General features: G+C 34.0%; 3 protein-coding genes across 4 annotated transcripts; 2 read left to right on the forward strand and 1 right to left on the reverse strand.

Annotated features, from left to right (window-relative positions):
- The first annotated feature begins 1,834 nt into the window (after positions 1–1,834).
- Positions 1,835–2,485, forward strand: LOC124843860 (LOB domain-containing protein 22-like). The gene has a single exon (XM_047320698.2). The coding sequence runs from the start codon at positions 1,835–1,837 to the stop codon at positions 2,483–2,485; it is 651 nt and encodes a 216-aa protein (XP_047176654.2).
- Positions 2,486–3,956: 1,471 nt separating this feature from the next.
- LOC124843824 (Protein kinase superfamily protein) lies at positions 3,957–5,577 on the reverse strand. Its single transcript, XM_047320650.2, has one exon. It carries the CDS (start codon positions 5,560–5,562, stop codon positions 4,042–4,044), a length of 1,521 nt encoding a protein of 506 aa, XP_047176606.1. The 5' UTR covers positions 5,563–5,577; the 3' UTR covers positions 3,957–4,041.
- A 4,020-nt stretch (positions 5,578–9,597) lies between these two features.
- Positions 9,598–17,115, forward strand: LOC124843828 (transcription initiation factor IIA large subunit-like). Of its 2 annotated transcripts, none has more exons than XM_047320653.2 (11): positions 9,598–9,905; positions 10,193–10,351; positions 10,458–10,610; positions 13,140–13,191; positions 13,267–13,325; positions 13,504–13,629; positions 15,321–15,461; positions 16,210–16,270; positions 16,365–16,534; positions 16,635–16,718; positions 16,800–17,115. In XM_047320653.2, exons 1-11 carry the CDS (start codon positions 9,783–9,785, stop codon positions 16,821–16,823), a joined length of 1,152 nt encoding a protein of 383 aa, XP_047176609.1. In that variant the 5' UTR covers positions 9,598–9,782; the 3' UTR covers positions 16,824–17,115. The 2 variants fall into 2 exon arrangements, with proteins under 2 accessions (XP_047176609.1, XP_047176610.1); XM_047320654.2 differs by having other exon boundaries at positions 16,368–16,534.
- The last annotated feature ends 995 nt before the right edge of the window (positions 17,116–18,110 follow it).

Consider the following 18,110-nt stretch of genomic DNA (forward strand, 5'->3'; position numbering starts at 1 on the left):
CGTTTTTAATGTTGCAGAGAATGATTGTAGCTTGGTTTCAGTGCAAAGCAGAGGGGTTTATTAGATTTGGAAGTGGGTTTTAATGGCTGAGAAGTGATGTGGCGTGCATTAATGGTGAGGTGTCAGAATTAATTTATACTAATTATTAAGGTTTCACATAGACAAACAAAAAATAATTCCTTATATATATATATATATATATATAGGTATAAATGAATAATGGTTTTTACTATTATAATTTCTAGTTGTTATGATTGTTAACATCAAATTTCATTAAAATTAAACAATAACATCAACAAAATTTTCTTTACACTTTTTTAAAAGAAAAATATTTTTAACCATTAAGTTAGTTTCTATTTGTTCTTTCTCTCACCCAACTTTGTTTCTTTTTTATAGTTTAGAACAATATTAGTAGTTTTTTTAATTTAATAAATAATAAATTTTCGTCCCACTTACCACATTCAATTAATAATTACATTTAGAACATATTTTTCTAAACCTATCAATAGTTATTTTGTTATGATAGACATTATTAAAAGTTAAAATTGACTTTATGTAAAATATTCATCATAAATCTAAAACGTAATTTATATAGCTACAAAAATCTAATTATTGTAAAATTTAATTCTAATATTATTTTTTTATTTATTATAAATCTTATGTAAAAATAACCATTAATTTTTTATACACAAATACCTGTTGAGATTTTTTTTCACACCAAAACAAAAATATATTAAGTAGAATATTAATGGGTTAACCAAACCTGTATACATAATTAATATATGTATTATTATTCTGTATTTAAGCTTTCTCTCATTTAATCATATCTATCATAACTCATACCTATTTCAAAAGAGCATTTTTTTTAATATTATTATAAGAAACAAAAACAAACATATCTGTCTATTCATGATTTAAAAAGGGATTGAAACACCAATAGGAGGAAATTGAACTGGATATTATTGGGATGAGTAAATTACATAAATGGTTGAAGAATTAAACTAACACAGTATAATTTGTTTAGGTGAACTGAATTAAACTGTCTAATATCTACATAAACTGAATTGAACCATAACCAAATTATCTCAAAATTTAAATTATCCTTATATATATAGATATATTTAAACATATATTTTAATTTTGTAACCTACATTCCAATTTAAATATTTTAGTTAGGAATATTACACTTTTTAGAAATTAAACTAAAAAACAGCCCAGTTTCAGTTTTTATTTTCAAAATAATTCAGTTTTTTTAATGTAACCAACTATCAATTTGATTCAATTAATTTTGTAAACCATAGCATATTAAATTCAAGTGAATCTTATATGTAGACAGTCACATTAAACAACATTTATGTATGTGTAGTTTACAACATACTAATTGTAACACATAAAATATTAGTTTCTTTAAAAGAAAAGTTACATTTTTTTCACTTTGATTTAAAAAAAAAACACTACTTTAATCTTTCAAATGCTATCTAAACATTGTCTTTCCTTTATAAAATACTATTTAATCAAATTTAATAGATTTTAAAGATAAAGGGACTTAAAATAGGTAATCTTTTAAAAGGTATAAAACTGAATTTTGAACATTTCACATAAAAAAAACCACACACCATTAGAGTATAATTAAATTACTAATCACTAATGAGTAAGTAACGAACAACTATTACGAAAAAAAAAAAGACTTATGAAAAGAAGATTGATTTGGTATTACTTGATGATCTAAAAATATCATTTGGCATAACAGAATCTGTTGAGATAAATGAGATATATAAAGAATAAGTAGTGAGAAATTAAAGGCTCTCATTTCGGCTTAAAATTTGCAGATACCATGGAAGGTGGCACGAGTTCCTCAAGGAGCACCATACCGGCTTGTGCTGCTTGTAAGTTCCAACGCAGGAAGTGCGGACCCAACTGCATTCTCGCACCTTTCTTTCCTCATTATCGCCAAAAACAGTTCCTTAATGCTCACAAGCTTTTCGGAGTTGGCAAAATCACCAGCATGATCAAGCCTCTTGACCATGTTAACAGAAACTCAGCCATCGACGCCATTATCTTTGAGTCAGATATGAGAGCCAAAGACCCTGTTGGGGGCTGCTTAAGAACCATTCTATACTTGCAATCTGTCATCGCTTCTGCAGAATCTGAACTCCAATTTCTCCTTCAACACCTTGCCTTCTTCAGAGCGCAAGCTCTTGATTCCATCGCCACACCACAACCACCACCACCACCACCTTCCTCCTCCCACGACCCTTATCATCAAGGAATGTCACTTCAAGAATCAAAAGATCCGTCACAACTTCACCCACAAGATCTTGGAAATGATCCCTCACAAATTCAACAACAAGAACAGCCAAAAGATTCGTGCTTTAATTACAATGCATTGCAAGAAGATATGAACGTGTCGGACATTGACAGCTTAGTACCGTTCTCTCCGTGGCTATCGCCGCTGGATGACATCAGCCAATATCAAGATCCCTGATGGCTGCGGGTATGATCAGTGCGTTCTTTCTTGGTCTCAAGAATCCAATGATTTGGTTGATGCAAGTCTAGGTGTTATGTATTCGTGTAACTGTTATTTATTTTAGATTCTTCTTAATCCATTTCCTCTTACAGGTATATTTTTCTTTCTTTCTTTCAACAAGAAACTTTCTTGGGTCATTCAAAAGTCCTTCCAATCACCATAATCACTTCTTGATGTGAATGAACTATACTTCATAACATGTGTCTTGCAGCCAAGAGAATGTTGCCGCTGCCACCTGCTACACATGGTGATTCTATCATTAATCTTTAAATGTTAATTATTACATACCCTAATTGTAATTTGTCAGCAGTCGTTTGGGTTCGTAATCAGAGAGGAATCGGAGTCGTTCTGAACCGGAGCCGATTCAAATCCGAAGGGGAATGGTGGGTGAGGTCGTGGCCCCGGTCAAGGAGAAACACTGACCAATGTTACGAGAAGGTACTGCTGAATTTGGAGGAAGGGGAAGCGGTCCATGACACCAGGGCGGCGTGGCGGCGTTAGGGCTGCTGCTGCTAGCGTTGTTTTCATGGGAGTTAAGGTTGTTTTTGTCGTTGTTAAGGTTAAGGGTGTTGGTGGCGGCGTGTAAAGGTTAGACGATGAACGGAGACTCGTGATAAAACGATGTGGCACTTTATCACCACTCATATTTCTTTATCATGTAGTTTTATTATTATGAAATTATGTCTCACTTGTTTTGAACTACTGTCTGGTTCATTCAAAGTTGGAGAAGTAATGAGCAAAACAACACCAAACGGAGTTCATGCTGTTATTTCTTTAAACAATATAGCTGAGTGATGAGTTTATGTGAAGTTAGAGAAGATTTCCAATGAATGGATGTTTGAATTCAGAATATATAAAAGTAGTGAGTCTTCCCTTTTTCTGTTCAAAGTAATTTTGGCATTAAAGAATAGAGAATAATTATTTTCCTTTTCTCAAGAAAAATATTGAACAACGAAAGAAAAGCCCAGTATATATTATCACAGGTATGTTTAAAGAAGATTTTAATTGAAGCAATTTAAGGAAGATTTTAGTGAACGAATATAAGTAAAGTATGATCTGTAAATTTCAACTTACTCGATAAGCTTTTAAATCTATCTATTTATTAGTTACACTTCATTTCTTAATATATTAATGTAGTTATGGAAATCCATTTGATGGGGTTGAAACCATTGACTTTGATTTATTTTGACTTAAATTTTAAGATATTACGTTTACAACTTTGTCATAATAACATGTTTTCAATTATTAATAATAATTTTTATCTTAATATTGAAGTCTAATCTTAAATACAAAAATATTAGTATAGAGTGATGATATTTTCACACCACAGAAAATATAACCATACATTTTTTTTTTATTTTCTTAACATAATATAGTAAAAATGGTTATCACTTGATATATTTTTTTATTCATGTAAGAAACAAGGTGATTGATTAAGAAAAATGAAATTTAAAGCTGTTTCAGGTAACATAAGTTTACATATAAGCATGGAGAATGCAAGTGTTTGAGAGCTTTTAGTTGGAAATATTGAGAGAAGAAAGTTGAATCTTGCAGTTGTGGAGCTGCAACTCCAGCTGCAAGTTCTTCTTCCTCTCATTTTCCAGTGCAGCCCTGAGCCTAGAAATCTCCTTCTCCTCACTATGATCAGCAGAAGCAGCAGCAGCCACTTGATCACGATCACTCTCCTCCTCTCCTCTTATTGTATTCACAAGAAACTTCACTTCCAACAGCTCTTGTTCCAAGCTCCCTTTCAGAATATTCAAAGTCGTCAACATCTTCTCCCTCTTCTTCACACCACCACCACCACTTCCTGCTTCATTTCCACCAACATTGACAAGCTCCTCCATTTTTCTGATAACACTTTCCCCTCCAAGCTCAGCCTTTTTAGCCCCCGCATCATCGTTTGGAAACACAGGATCAAGCTCCAACCCGTCTTGGTTGAAGTTCCATCCACTAATCCTTCTCTCCTTCACCAGCATGGCGGGGTCTTCATCATCATCATCATCATCATCATCGTGGCCTCCCCCATCTGCATGTTCGTTAACCTTGCTCTCCTTGTACCTTTTCTCCACACTGGGTAACCCTAAAAGCACGTTCTTGACCAGAAAATCAGTTCCTTTGCAGTTTTTAAAGAAGGGGTGTTTCAGCAACTTATCAGCAGTGGGTCTTTTGGAAGGATCTTGGTCCAGACAAGAAGCCACCATGTCCTTGAACGCCTTGGAGAACTTATTCCCATTCCCCTTTCTATATTTATCCAAATCGGAGAACCGAAACCGCTTGGTGATCTTGAGCATCATGGACTTTGAAGGTGGAAGATGGGAGAGAGGAGGCCTTCCATGCGCGAGCTCCAAAGCGGTTATCCCAAAGGACCATATATCAGCCTTGAAACTGTATCCTGTATGCGAGTGAATCACCTCCGGAGCCATCCAATACGGCGTGCCTGCAACATCGGTGAACTTGAGAGAGGAACACGTGGAGGACTCGTAGATGGAAGCCGACACGCCGAAATCCGCGAGCTTTACCTGTCCGTTTGTGTCAACGAGGATATTCCCGGCTTTTATGTCACGGTGGAGGTGGCCCTGGCCGTGGAGGTAGGAGAGGGCATTGAGGGTGTCTCTAAGAACCACCGCGATGCAGGGCTCGGTTAAGCCGTTGGGGTGGGAGTGAGAGATGATGGATTGGAGAGATCCTGCGGCCATGAAGGGCATGACCACCCAGAGGCGGCGGTCGACGGTGAAAGAGCAGTGTGCTTTGAGGATGTTAGGGTGTGAAAGGAGGGACAGAGTTTTGGCCTCGCGACGAACGTCGTCCAAGTCGGGGCGGGAACGGTCGAGGTCTATGGATTTGATTGCGACCGCGGCGGAGTTCATGGGGATACAGATGGCTTTGTAGACGACGGCACTGACGCCGGCGCCGATCTCGTTGAGGAGCTTGTAGGAGGAAGAGTCGAGTGGGTATTGGAGCCTTTTGGGTGGTTCTTTGAGTTGGTTGGTTGCCATGGAGAATGGAAATGAATGAATGATGCATTGTTGCATGGAGTGGTGGAGGAATTAATGGAGAAGAAAGTGAGTGATTGAAAGCGCTTTTCCTGTGACTGTTGAAGAAAAAGGAAGTGTTGCGTTGAGTTCTCCGTGCATGCATGTGAATAATCACATAGCCTTGCATATATAACCAATCGCCTTTTTCTATCACTTTGAATCACGTGAATGGATGCCATATTTTTAGTTTTTTTTCCTATGCAAATCCGAAACATATATTATGAAAATGGTAAAATTTAAAAAATTACAAAGTCTTGCCGTTTGTACATGTCACTCTTTTGTTTAATATGAAAAGTGAAAGTCATCATGTCTCTCAACAATTTTATCACGATATAATTGAGGATGCAGGACAATTTTTAATTTGTTTTCTTTAGATAAAAAGACATCCAACCAGTGAACTCTATTCGTGTTACTCAAAACTGGAATCGATTATAAGTTCCCTAATTGTTTACCATGAAATTGTTTTTTATGAAACACAAAAGTGCAATCGATTACACCTCTTTGCAGTTGATTACCAGAAGAGTTTGATTCTTATTATACAGATGATATCTTGTAATTGACGAAAATTCCAATTAATTAAATAATCTGTGATGTATATGCATTAAGAAACAATGAACAATACAAAGATGTAAGAATTATTGATGAAATCGACATGTCCTTCTATACTGTGGCCGAAAAAATATTTTTGAGTTTATCCAAAATTGATTGATCTATTTCGTTATAGATTCAAGTAGTAGACCAACTTCATTTAGTAGGGATGAAATTGGACTTGATAAGCCTAATTTATGGTGTCGAGACTATAAATATAATGTGTGCAATGCAATGGTACATAAGTCATATTATTCAGTATATTTCACCTTTAAAAAAAATCGTCTGATGATGAGTTCACAATTTTTTTTTCTTAATTCGTGCTATTATTATTTTAAAAGAAATAAAGTAAATTGTTTTTTTCTAAATACACCACAACAACCTCCTCACCCACAACCTTACCATGACCCTCATAGGTCTTCCTTTCATTACTTTCAATATCTACATCAAATGTTTGGATATGGACATTGGGAGTAAAATGTCCCACCTGACTCATCTACCATCAAGTTCTTACCTCTTATGACAAATTTTCACCAACATTAACCTTCAGTGCAAGTCCATCACATATGTTTGTCACTTTCACGGTGATCCACCATCCGCATTCCATGTAGGTTCTTCATTACAGTATTTTTATCATTTTATAATGTCTCACCAACCGTCAAAACATCCAAATCAATCGATTGAAACTGAAGAAAGTGATGAAGACAATGAATCTCACAAATAAGAACAACAAACACAACCTTAAAGACAAATAACACAAAAAACTTGTGACATCGAAAGACATGGATAACAAATAGCATTATAAAATACTTGTTTGATAAATAACAATGTACTTTTGTTGTAATAAATGTACATTTTTTATGATTATTCAAACTATTATTATTCATGTCACATCAAGTACTTTATTTGGTGCATTATAAAAACTTACACATACATAACTTTCATCCATTCACCACATTTTTTGATACACTTATTTTACTTAAGTTAACTCAAGCATAAACCCATCACTACATGGATAATTTTGCCACGCATATGTTTAGCGACACATAAAACCTATCAAATTCATACTTGACAGTCATATTTGCAAATGGCGAAATGAAGGAGTATGAAGATGGTGTGCAATTTATTCGTCAAAAGTCCTAAATTGTTTCACATATCATACAACTTTTTCAAAGAAATATTTTGCAGAAGTTGTTAGAGATCAACAAACACATCCATCAACAAGTTGTATTTTCAAAAATCTATAATGACTGCAGAAGGACACATAACATAGGAAGTTATTGAAATAGTAACAAATTGTGTTACAGATCATACATTATAAGCTTCAATTTTCTATCAACACAATAATGAAATTATAGGTTACCTGGTACAAATTTATTGAAGAAATATTTTTTCTTATGAATCCAACTGTGTCTCATCCCAACGTCACCCCTGATACTTTATTTTGGTGATCCTTTTAAAGTTAGAGACATGATAAAAAGTTAATGTAGTTATAGATTCAAATTCACATAAGAAAATGTAAGGTGACAAAAACCTAAAGCTTTACAAAATCTTGTGCTAAAGTTTTCACATACATTGTTTGTTTTGGATGTAAAGATGAAGAATTAAAGAAAAGAGCACTCGATTGAGATACATTGTTTCACCACCAACAACAAATTTTATTGTTTCAACACATATTTGATGATGAACCACATTCATGAAGCAAACATCACATAATTCACCATAACCCTGCACAAATTTGATCAAGGAGGAACTGATAAGAAGCACATCAATCCCCAAAATAATACCAACAAAACTGAAACCCCAAATCCATAGGATGAATACAATAAATCACAACCTAGTATGGCATGAGAGGAACACTAAGGGCGTGTTCACTTGGAGGAGAGGATTTGGCGGAGAGTGAGTGGATGGATTTGGGAGGATTTGAGGGTGAATTTTTTGTTGTTTGTTTGAGTGGATTTGGAGGTAATTGAGAGTGAATTTAGAAATAAAGTTTATGAGAATTAGTGTAGGATTTGATTGATGTGATAAATAAAAAAATTTTGTTTAATGGATAGAAACGAAAGATTACCAAAATACCCATAATTATTAAAGTAATATAAAATGATAATGATTAATGTTATAATTAGTAAAAATTGAAGATTTTAATTGATAAAAAATAAAGATTATTAAAATATTTTTAATATAAAAATAATATAAAATTATAATTATTAATATTATATATAATTCTAAAAATTATTATAAGAAAAGAAAAAAATAAAAATTAATTTTTAACATAAAAATTTGTATTATTATTATTACTATTTATTATTATTATTACTATTTATTATTATTATAATAATAATTAATAATAATAATAATAATTATTATTATTAAAGCATAGGGTAATATAATAAAATTACACCAAATCTCTTCAAATCGAGATGAGAGAGGTAAACAATTCCGTTTTTTCATCGGCAGCATCACTTTCATTTTTTTTTCGAGCGAACAAAAAAAATCCTGTATTTCCATCTTCTTAAATTCCATTTACGGTCAAATTTGCTGAAACAAACAGACCATAAGACCAGGAGTATATATAGAATTTTATTAATATCTAAATTTTAACTAAGGTTAAATTATATTAAAATTTTAACTTTCAAATGTTTAATGTTTGTTTTAATATATAATTTATTTTAAATTATATTGTATTTTTTTAACATGTTTAATTTGCTTTATACAATTTATGTTTAATTTGCTTTATATAATTTGCTTTATATGCATTATTATTAAAAATTTAATTATTTTTTCATAATTATATTTATTTTCTGAATTTTTCATAATTATATTTATTTTAGGAAGAAGTCATCATTTTTCATATATAAACACAAGAATATGTATGTTATTCTCTTTTCCACAATATTTATTAGAATAATATATATTTCTCGTTAAAAATTACGTACACTATTAGAATAATATATATATATATATATATATATATATATATATATATATATATATATATATATATATATATATAGATATAGATATTTTTAAGATAGATATGAATAAAAATATAAACATTTTCAACTTTAGTTTCTTTATTCATCACTGTAATTTAATATAAAAAACTGTGTTGTACACATTTTATATTTTGATATTTTTAATCTATAGTTACATATACAAATGACTTCTTTTACAGAATTATTTTTCTTTCTCAAATTTGATAAGAAATTTTATTAAATTAGGTTAACATAATAGATAAATATATTTAAAAAAATAATCTGCAATAGTAGCAATGGTAAGAATTAAAAATTAAAAGGTGAGTATGTGCAGTTGGTCTTAAGAAACATAGAAGGTGGTCTGAGAAATGGAATGGAAAGATAAAGAAGAAGGAAATACTGACACGTGTCACGGTGTTTAAAATCGGATGCGAACCTATTTATATTCTTCTCTTTATTCTCCCCTTCTCGTCCGCCACTTCTCTCTCCTCGCCATTCCACTCAGCTCTCACTCTTCACCTTCATCACAAACCCTAGCCTACAATTTTCCATGGTTCCTCTCCATCTCCTCCACTGAACTTTCCTTCAAATCGCTTCTCAAAGGAGAATTATAGGAGACACTCTGGGATTCTACTCAAACTAACATTCGTCATGGCAGCTTCCGCCACCAGCCAGGTTTACATCGATGTAATTGAGGATGTCATGGTCAAGGTTCGTGACGAGTTCGTCAACAACGGAGGGCCTGGGGAGGAAGTTCTCAAGGAGCTTCAAGCTGTAATTAAATTATCATCTCCACCTCTTTTATTTTCATATGTCCACGATTTACTTTCAATCTCTATATATGAATAAATAAATCTGATTATTTGATGTTTATACACCTATTTTGAACGTGTATTGATTTTGATTTAGTCAGGAAGAATTTTTTATTCTTTCTGGACTGGTTCCTTCATTTAGGGTTTGGATCGGATCGATTGTTTTTTATGGTCTTTTTCTTTTAATATTACTTTTATTGGCGGTGTTAAAGATGTTCATCCTTCTTCTTTTGTTTGTAATTTGTGTAGATGTGGGAGTCAAAGATGATGCAGGCGGGGGCTGTGCTGGGTCCCATAGAAAGGTCAACTGCAGCTAAGCCAACTCCCGGTGTTACTCCGGTTCATGATCTTAACGTGCCGTACACCGAGGAGTATGAGACTCCTACTGCTGAAATGCTTTTTCCTCCTGTGAGTTTTGATCCATAGTTATGACTTCAAGTAGTGATGTCTCCTTTTAATGTTCTGTTATGAGTTAAAATTATTGGATAGTTGATATGCACTTCTTAACGTGCAGACTCCCTTGCAAACTCCGATACAAACCCCTTTACCTGGAACTGGGGATAACTCAACCTATAACATTCCCACTGGACCAAGTGACTACCCCTCTTCTGGAAATGATACAGGAGGAAATGCTGATGTAAAAGGAGGAAGACCTGCTACATATATGGTAAAGCTCATTTTGCTGGCTGGTCTCATGATATATCATAAAAGTGTTTTCAATATACATTGTCAAATTAATTTTTTTCATTTCCTCCCAGTTATATATATCTCAAACAATGACACACACCTAAAAACACTATAGCATCTTAGTGCATGGCCACCATTCTAATAATCAAATTGAATAATTTATTTATTATACTATATACCTATAAATGGTTAAGTATTTAAAAATTAATCAAAATTTATGGCATATTTTTAATCAACAATTAGAAATCATATGTTTTAAGCAAACTCAGTAAGTAACAACTGAAGTCAAGGAAATAAAACGGTTTAAAATACATCATAGTTCAAATACAAGTCATAATAAGAAACATGGGTGAATGTTACACAGAAAATAACATGGGTAGAGGATTCAGAGTACAGAAATGGGTAGACGGTTCAGAGTACAGAAATGGGTAGACGGTTCAGAGTACAGAAATGAGTGGCGGGTGTCACCAGAAATACCAACAGAGAGAGGTTGGTTTAGTCAAACAGTATGGGTGATAGACGGTAGAAGTTTGGGAAATCATAGTAGTCAATCATAAATTGCAGTGGGAAGTGGCTGGCCTTGAAAGTGCTATAGCTGCTGTTTTGAAGTTTATAGATATTACATAAATTATGCTACAAAAACTCGCGTTAACCTTTTCTTTTAATAAAAAACTAAAATTAAAGAATATTCATGGGGGACATATGAGTGAAATCATTACTGTTGATCAATGGGAAGACAACAATGCCCAGTTAGAATAATAAAAAATTAGAAGGTAGATCTTAGAAGAACTAAAGACTAGGGAGCTCATGAACATTAAATAAAAGATACATTACAAAAATTGGTAGTGGTGAAAGAAGAAAGGATAGACAATGTTGTATGATACAGGAGTTGACTGGAACATAAACGACCTTTCAGGTAAGTAGCTGAAAAATGCTTTGTAATGTCAACAATCTTGATGAAGAAAGGTGGGCGTCATCTTGGAGAGATGTTTTAGTTTCCGAACTTATAATATGGGCTTGTCCCACAAAACTGGCTGGACTTGTAAGTTAAGAAACTACCTAAGTCTTACATTGGCCATATCTCTCTTGTTGATATGGGATCTAAACAGTTCCCATCACGCCCCAAAACTGGACATTTTGAGTGTAGACAACTGCTGTAGCCCAATAACACCCTGTCATGTGTAGGAGTGGGCATTAAAGGTTCACTTGTTATGATAGAAAGAGGGAGAGAGAGAAAGGAAGGAGTAAGGAAAGAGTAAGGAGGGAGGGAACTGGTTTGGTTGAGAAGAAAGGAGATGAGAGTGCAATAATTGATGCAATGAGTGGTGGCTTGTCTTGCTGCTGAAAAATGAGAAGAAAAGGGAGGAAAGTCCAATATAATTTATTATAAGTGTAACATAATCAATTATGTTGGGTTTTTAACATTTTTTAGAGTTGAAAACATCCCCATAATCAATTCTAGGAGGCTTGTAATCAATTACGGGGCTATTTTTATTTATTTTTTGTTTTATTTTATTTGATTTTAATAGTTTTAATAATAATGAGCAATTAAATAATAATAATAATAATAAATTATTAATAATGAATCAAAACAATATTTTTTCCTCCTATTTCTTTCCAACAAAACAACTCTTCTTTTCATTTGTTTGCAACATCTTCCTCTTCCGCTCTCAACTTCTTTCATTTCTACCAAACAGAGCAATAGAGTTGTTTAGGGTTGAATCAATGATGGGTGTCCTAATGATGAATCAATGATAAGTTATAATACAATCTTAAAATTTTGGCATAGGGCTTAAGTTTACCCAACGAAAATGACTTGCAAGCTGATGATTGCCCAAGTTTAATAAGGACTACATGAGCCATGTCTCTAGTTAATGAGATTAAACACTCACGGTAGGTGGAAATTGGGTTTCTGATAAGATTAAATGAAAATGGAGGTGGAATTCTGATATTCTCCCGGTAAAACATCAAATGATACCAAATGACACCGTTCCATCATGAGGAGAATACTGGCAGAGATATTGTGATATCACCACAGAATGTGTGCTGCTACAGCCACTATAATTAACTTCTCTACAACAGGCTCCGCAGTAGTGGCTAGTGGGTGTGATGCAGTGTAACTTAATATGGTGGTACTATGTGGGAAACAACATAAAAATAGGAGTTTTTTAAATTCGTAAGGGGGGTATGTCAACTTTGCCCCTTTAAAAACACCAAAAGTTATTCTGTTGAGTGAAGAATAGGTATTTAAAACCATGCTTCTTTTTGGACGCAATTGTAGCCATTATTTGAAAATGAACTACCATTTTGACTTTTTATTTGCCCTGGGTTGCCCTTCACTGCTATAGTGTTATTTATAACTTTGTTTAAGTTTCTCAAATGCCATTATCAATTTATGCTATTCTTTTAATCCATAGCTATTATTCAGTGGCTTAACTATTCTGTTTAAATCATTGGCATGGACTTTTTTTAAGGTGTACATTAATGTTGTCTTTGTAAACTTCTACAGCAACCTCCTTCTCCTTGGATGAACCCGAGGCCTTCACTTGATGTCAATGTTGGTGAGTGTCTTTTATATTCAGGATAAAGTGTTTAATCTAATGGTTTTGCAGTAATAATGGTTTGTATTACTGTAGCTTATGTGGAAGGGCGGGATGAGGCAGACAGAGGAACTTCTAATCAACCTCTGACACAGGTAAGCAAGTCAGTTAGGACTGATAGAAGAATGCTTTCTCTGATGTCAAAATTCAAAGAGACCTCATCATGGTCGGGTTATTTTATAGAGCCAGCTATTTGTGTTACTATTGTTGCAAAACACGTTGTAGGTATTTTTGTCTGGAATGTCATTTTACTCATGCTTTAAAAAATTGTAGGACTTCTTTACAATGTCGTCAGGGAAGCGTAAGCGCAATGATTTGACTTCTCAATATAATGCGGGTGGATATATACCTCAACAAGATGGAGCTGGGGATGCTGCACTGGGAGTTTTTGAAATTGAGGTACTTGTTTCTGTATCGATTGGCATCATTTATATCAGCAGGATATTGTATGCAGTTTGTAAGCTGTGTTTAGTGATGTTAATGGTTTAAGTTACTGTCTTTATTACTTTTGGTTTCATTGTAAACTATATTTTTTACTGAATGGGAGCGAGGATATACTGCTTTATAATTAGTTTGTTGGTTTTCACACTTCTCTTTCTTGTTCCCTTCTTTAGGGGGAGGGGTTGTGATAGGATATGTAATTTGTATGTTAGGAGGAAACATATAGAGAAGTAGTTGTTAGGTTGAGTGAGACTTCCTATATATAGTTTGGGGGTCTTTGTATGCAGGGACGTTTTTTGAAAGTTTGGAGAATTGTTGACAGGATCATTGGCATCCTGTGTGAAGGGAACATTATCCCTTGGATGCATTCCGGCTGTACTTGTTGCCTAGAATCAATAATACAAAATCTATTCAGTGAGTATAGGTGGTTGCAGTGGTTTTCCTGGTATCCTCTATCTAGAAACCTAACAGGTTGAGACAAGATGGGACATGGGGGATGGTAAAAGTACATCTTGCCACCCCTGTTTTGAGGTACTTTCCTTTCCCCTTCTTTTCCGGAATGGGGGTTGCCAATAGTTGGCAACTGAGTGATTACTGATGGAGAGGGCAACCCTTGCTTTAGCTACCTACGTTGCATCTGTCAAACAAATTTCTGACAGCTTTCCATGAAAACAAATGAATAATGATTCAAATTACATCAAAACTATGAAGCCCAACTCCCAAAGTTTTACCCCAAAATAAAATCCTTAGAATGACATTCCTTTTTTGTTCAGTTTATTTCTACCTAAGGATTGATTTTTCACAATGATAATGTTTCTCCTTGCTGGTTTTTCCTGCTGTTTATTTTTAAGCAATCTTTCTCATTGTTATTTTTGTTGCCCTTTTCTCTATTTAGTTCCTGCTTCTACCTCTTTCTTGTGCATTGAACTATTGTACAAGCACTCGAGTATGGTCAGTCTAGTCTATAAAGTATTTTTCTGTTAGGATCTTCAATTGTAGTTATAATTGATTTTCTTGCGTCCTGTATCACTCTGGCTTGTAGAAAGAAATTTTCCTTTGTAGTAGTTTCTAAAGATAGCATAATGATTCAGGTAGTTTCTCTCTCGCATTAAAACTCTTCATGAGATAGTATTTTTCTTGGAAATTTAATACCTTATTTTGGTCAACAGTTTTATAATTTTTGGGGCTTTTTATTCTGAAACCAAATTATTCAACTCTTCAAGAACGTGGGTTATGATTTCCGTGCAATTGTTTGATATTCTAGGTCGAGTGGAATTTATTACTATCTGTCCACCTGGGAGCTGCTATATAATATTGTAGTATTTACCAACTTTAAGAGTCTCATAAAAATTGTCCTCAAATTTTTTATTTTTCAGACTTGTTTTACTGCCATCTCAAATCTCAATATGAAAGTAATAATTGTTGACTGTCACAATGATCCACAGAATAGACATTTTCATCAGATAGCTTTATTGAGAATTTAAAATTCCTAGCTTCTTGCCTATTCCACTCTTGTACTGAATATATATTGTTCTGTTGGTTTTTAAACACACACAAGGAAGTGAATTATCTGTCAGTTAATTTCATTTACTTGTTTGGTTGATGGAAAAATTGTTCAGTTACTGAACTCTTGGATATCTATCAATTAGGTAAATGGAGGGGATATCTCCATTAATTCACATCAGACTATTTCCAAAGGGAAAATGCAAGCGGATGTTGAGAGGTTGACTACTAGAATTCCTCAACTTGATGGACCAGCTCCTTACGATGATGAGATTGGTACTCCAAATGTGAGTAGTGATATTTGTCCCCTCTCATTCCTACATTCATGATATCATTTAAATAAACACTTTTGTTTTTTTCCCTCCACACCAAGAATTGCATTTACTTTGTTTACTTGTTCTAATCTTTTGTTGTCCCTTATAATTTTGTGAAAAAGACATACCATCTCTCTTAGTTCTTGGTAGATAGATACCCGGGCTTTTTATTTTTGCAATTAATAACCACATTCGATGTTAAGGTTTCAATAGGCACTTTATTTATATTTGATGAGCTCTTATTAATTATTTGAATTATTCTATTGGTGCAAAACTATTTCCGTAATTACTGAGTAGTGCGAAACAACACAGTTTCAAGTTCTGCCATTTACATGAGTGTCTGTTAATGAGCTACATCTTCCTTATTCAAAATTGGACAGAATAGTAAATCCAAGGAACTATATTGAAGGGGTTGATTTTAAATTCAAGATGAATTTTGTAATATACTAACATGTTTGTAATTTGGAACATGAATTAGTTGCTTATTAGTTACGGGGATTGATTTTTAGTTGCTAACTTCATGCTACTTATGGAACTTGAAAACCTCAAATAATTGGATGGACTAATGTATAGCCAGAGGAGAGCAAACGGGGACTAGAAAATTCTACCTAACTCTGCAGTTACTATTTTTTTAGTGTTTAAATTGCATTATGCTTCATTTGGCACTTCCCTACTCCACGTCTCGCGTTCCATCATCTTGGTTTGTTTCATCCTTTGGCAGATGTACAACTACGAAGTGTTCAGTGATGACTACAATATTTCTAATACACCAGCTCCTCCTGGTAAGTCAACAATGTGGAAAATTTTTATGGCTTATCATTATATATATTTTAATACGTCACATCTGCTGATTCTTTTTCCTTTATTAATTATTAGAAGTGCCAGTTAGCACCCCTGCTCTCTTGGCTCAGAATGAGGTGGGAAATGATGAGGATGATGACGACGATGAGCCTCCACTAAATGAAGAAGATGATGACGAATTGGATGACATGGAACAAGGAGATGACCAAAATACACATCATCTTGTTTTGGCCCAGTTTGATAAGGTAACAACTTCCCTACACTCTGGACTGGATTTGTAGGTAGTGTGGTTCAGGGTTGGATAAATTATTCTCTAAAATGGGGTCTATCTTGCTCAAAATTTAGGTGACACGTACCAAGAGCAGGTGGAAATGCACACTAAAGGATGGCATCATGCACATAAATAATAAGGACATTCTCTTCAACAAGGTTTGTCACTGTTGAAGGAGAACATGTAATGTTATTTTCTATTTTTCCAATGTAATCTATCGAATTGTCATACATCTGCAGGCGACAGGAGAGTTTGAATTCTGACTTGTTGGAGGTGGTGCTTTCATGAAGCATGATTCAGAGATGTCGTTTAGTGCTTCATCATCTTTCTTTAATTATACTTGTTAAGCGAATGTTTCAGGAAGAGGAAAATCCTTTTACCTTTTCGAGACTGTTTTGATGTTGGCCTCTTGTACATAGAGAGAATGAGCAATTTTTGGCCTTTACCTGATTACAGACACGGGCATTTCCTTGAGCCCAGCAATTGTAGTATGTGGTTCCTTTAGTTCTGTATACTTCGTCGATTTGGTTAATTTAGCAATCTTTTGTATGATAATGATAGTTAATTTTAGCATAAACTTCATCCAGACCTCCCAGCTAAAATGTGGCTTGGTATTTTAAGAACTTTTGTCCTTGCCGACACCCTTACTCTTCCAGAGTCATCCTATCTTCCATCTGCATCATGAAGCTCTTTTGTTTTTTTTCCTTTAGGTTAGAAATTGTTCTTGTCTGTACATTCTACGAGTTTCAAAGAGCTACCAAACGTATTCGTTAGGTTCAATAGACATGTTTTCCAACAATATCAGTTACCTTTTCAAAAGTCCAGCACGACCAAGGAGATCAACCATGCACGAGTAATGATTACATCGGTTCAATCCTAAGCTTTCTGACATTCCGACCAAAATCGTTGCGACCAGCCGAAACGAAATATGTCTGGCTTCTTACCAAACCATGAGATTAAATCTCTCTCCTTAATGCTATCAAACACGATGTGTCGCTCTTCTACTCAGAATGCACTTGCTTTCACAATCATACTGAAACCATTCCTTGGATTATTGATTGAGGGCAATGGATCATGTGTAATTATTTTTCAAATGCATTCTTTTTATGCCCTTGATCTTATTATTGTAAACTCTCCACTAGAAAACGCTCTGGTGTTGTCAATTTTTCTTCTCCTATTTATATCCATTCTTCTACTTTTAATCTATACTCACAATGCTCATCCACAACTCCTATGAGGCTAACACTACGCCCTTGTTTCTGCCATTTGTGAGCTTCAATAACTCATTTACTTCAAGATTGTTTGGTTTTTTTCGGTTCTCTAAATAGTAATCAATTAAGTTTTTTATGAGCACAATGAACATATTAATATTTGAATTCTCTGCGAAAAGGTCAATCCTAATCCGATTAAGTTTTTACTGGTGCCTTCGTCCTTCCAACTTTACTAGGATATTTTCTCCTCTATAGTATTACAAAGTCTTCGTTTCAAACTAGGAATAATGAACATTCACTGTCAACTTATATGAACTCTCAACAATAATTTGTCGTTGG

The sequence above is a fragment of the Vigna umbellata genome, chromosome 6, assembly GCF_029865625.1.
Source record: "Vigna umbellata cultivar VRB3 chromosome 6, Vumbellata_1.0, whole genome shotgun sequence".
NCBI classification, from domain to species: domain Eukaryota; kingdom Viridiplantae; phylum Streptophyta; class Magnoliopsida; order Fabales; family Fabaceae; genus Vigna; species Vigna umbellata.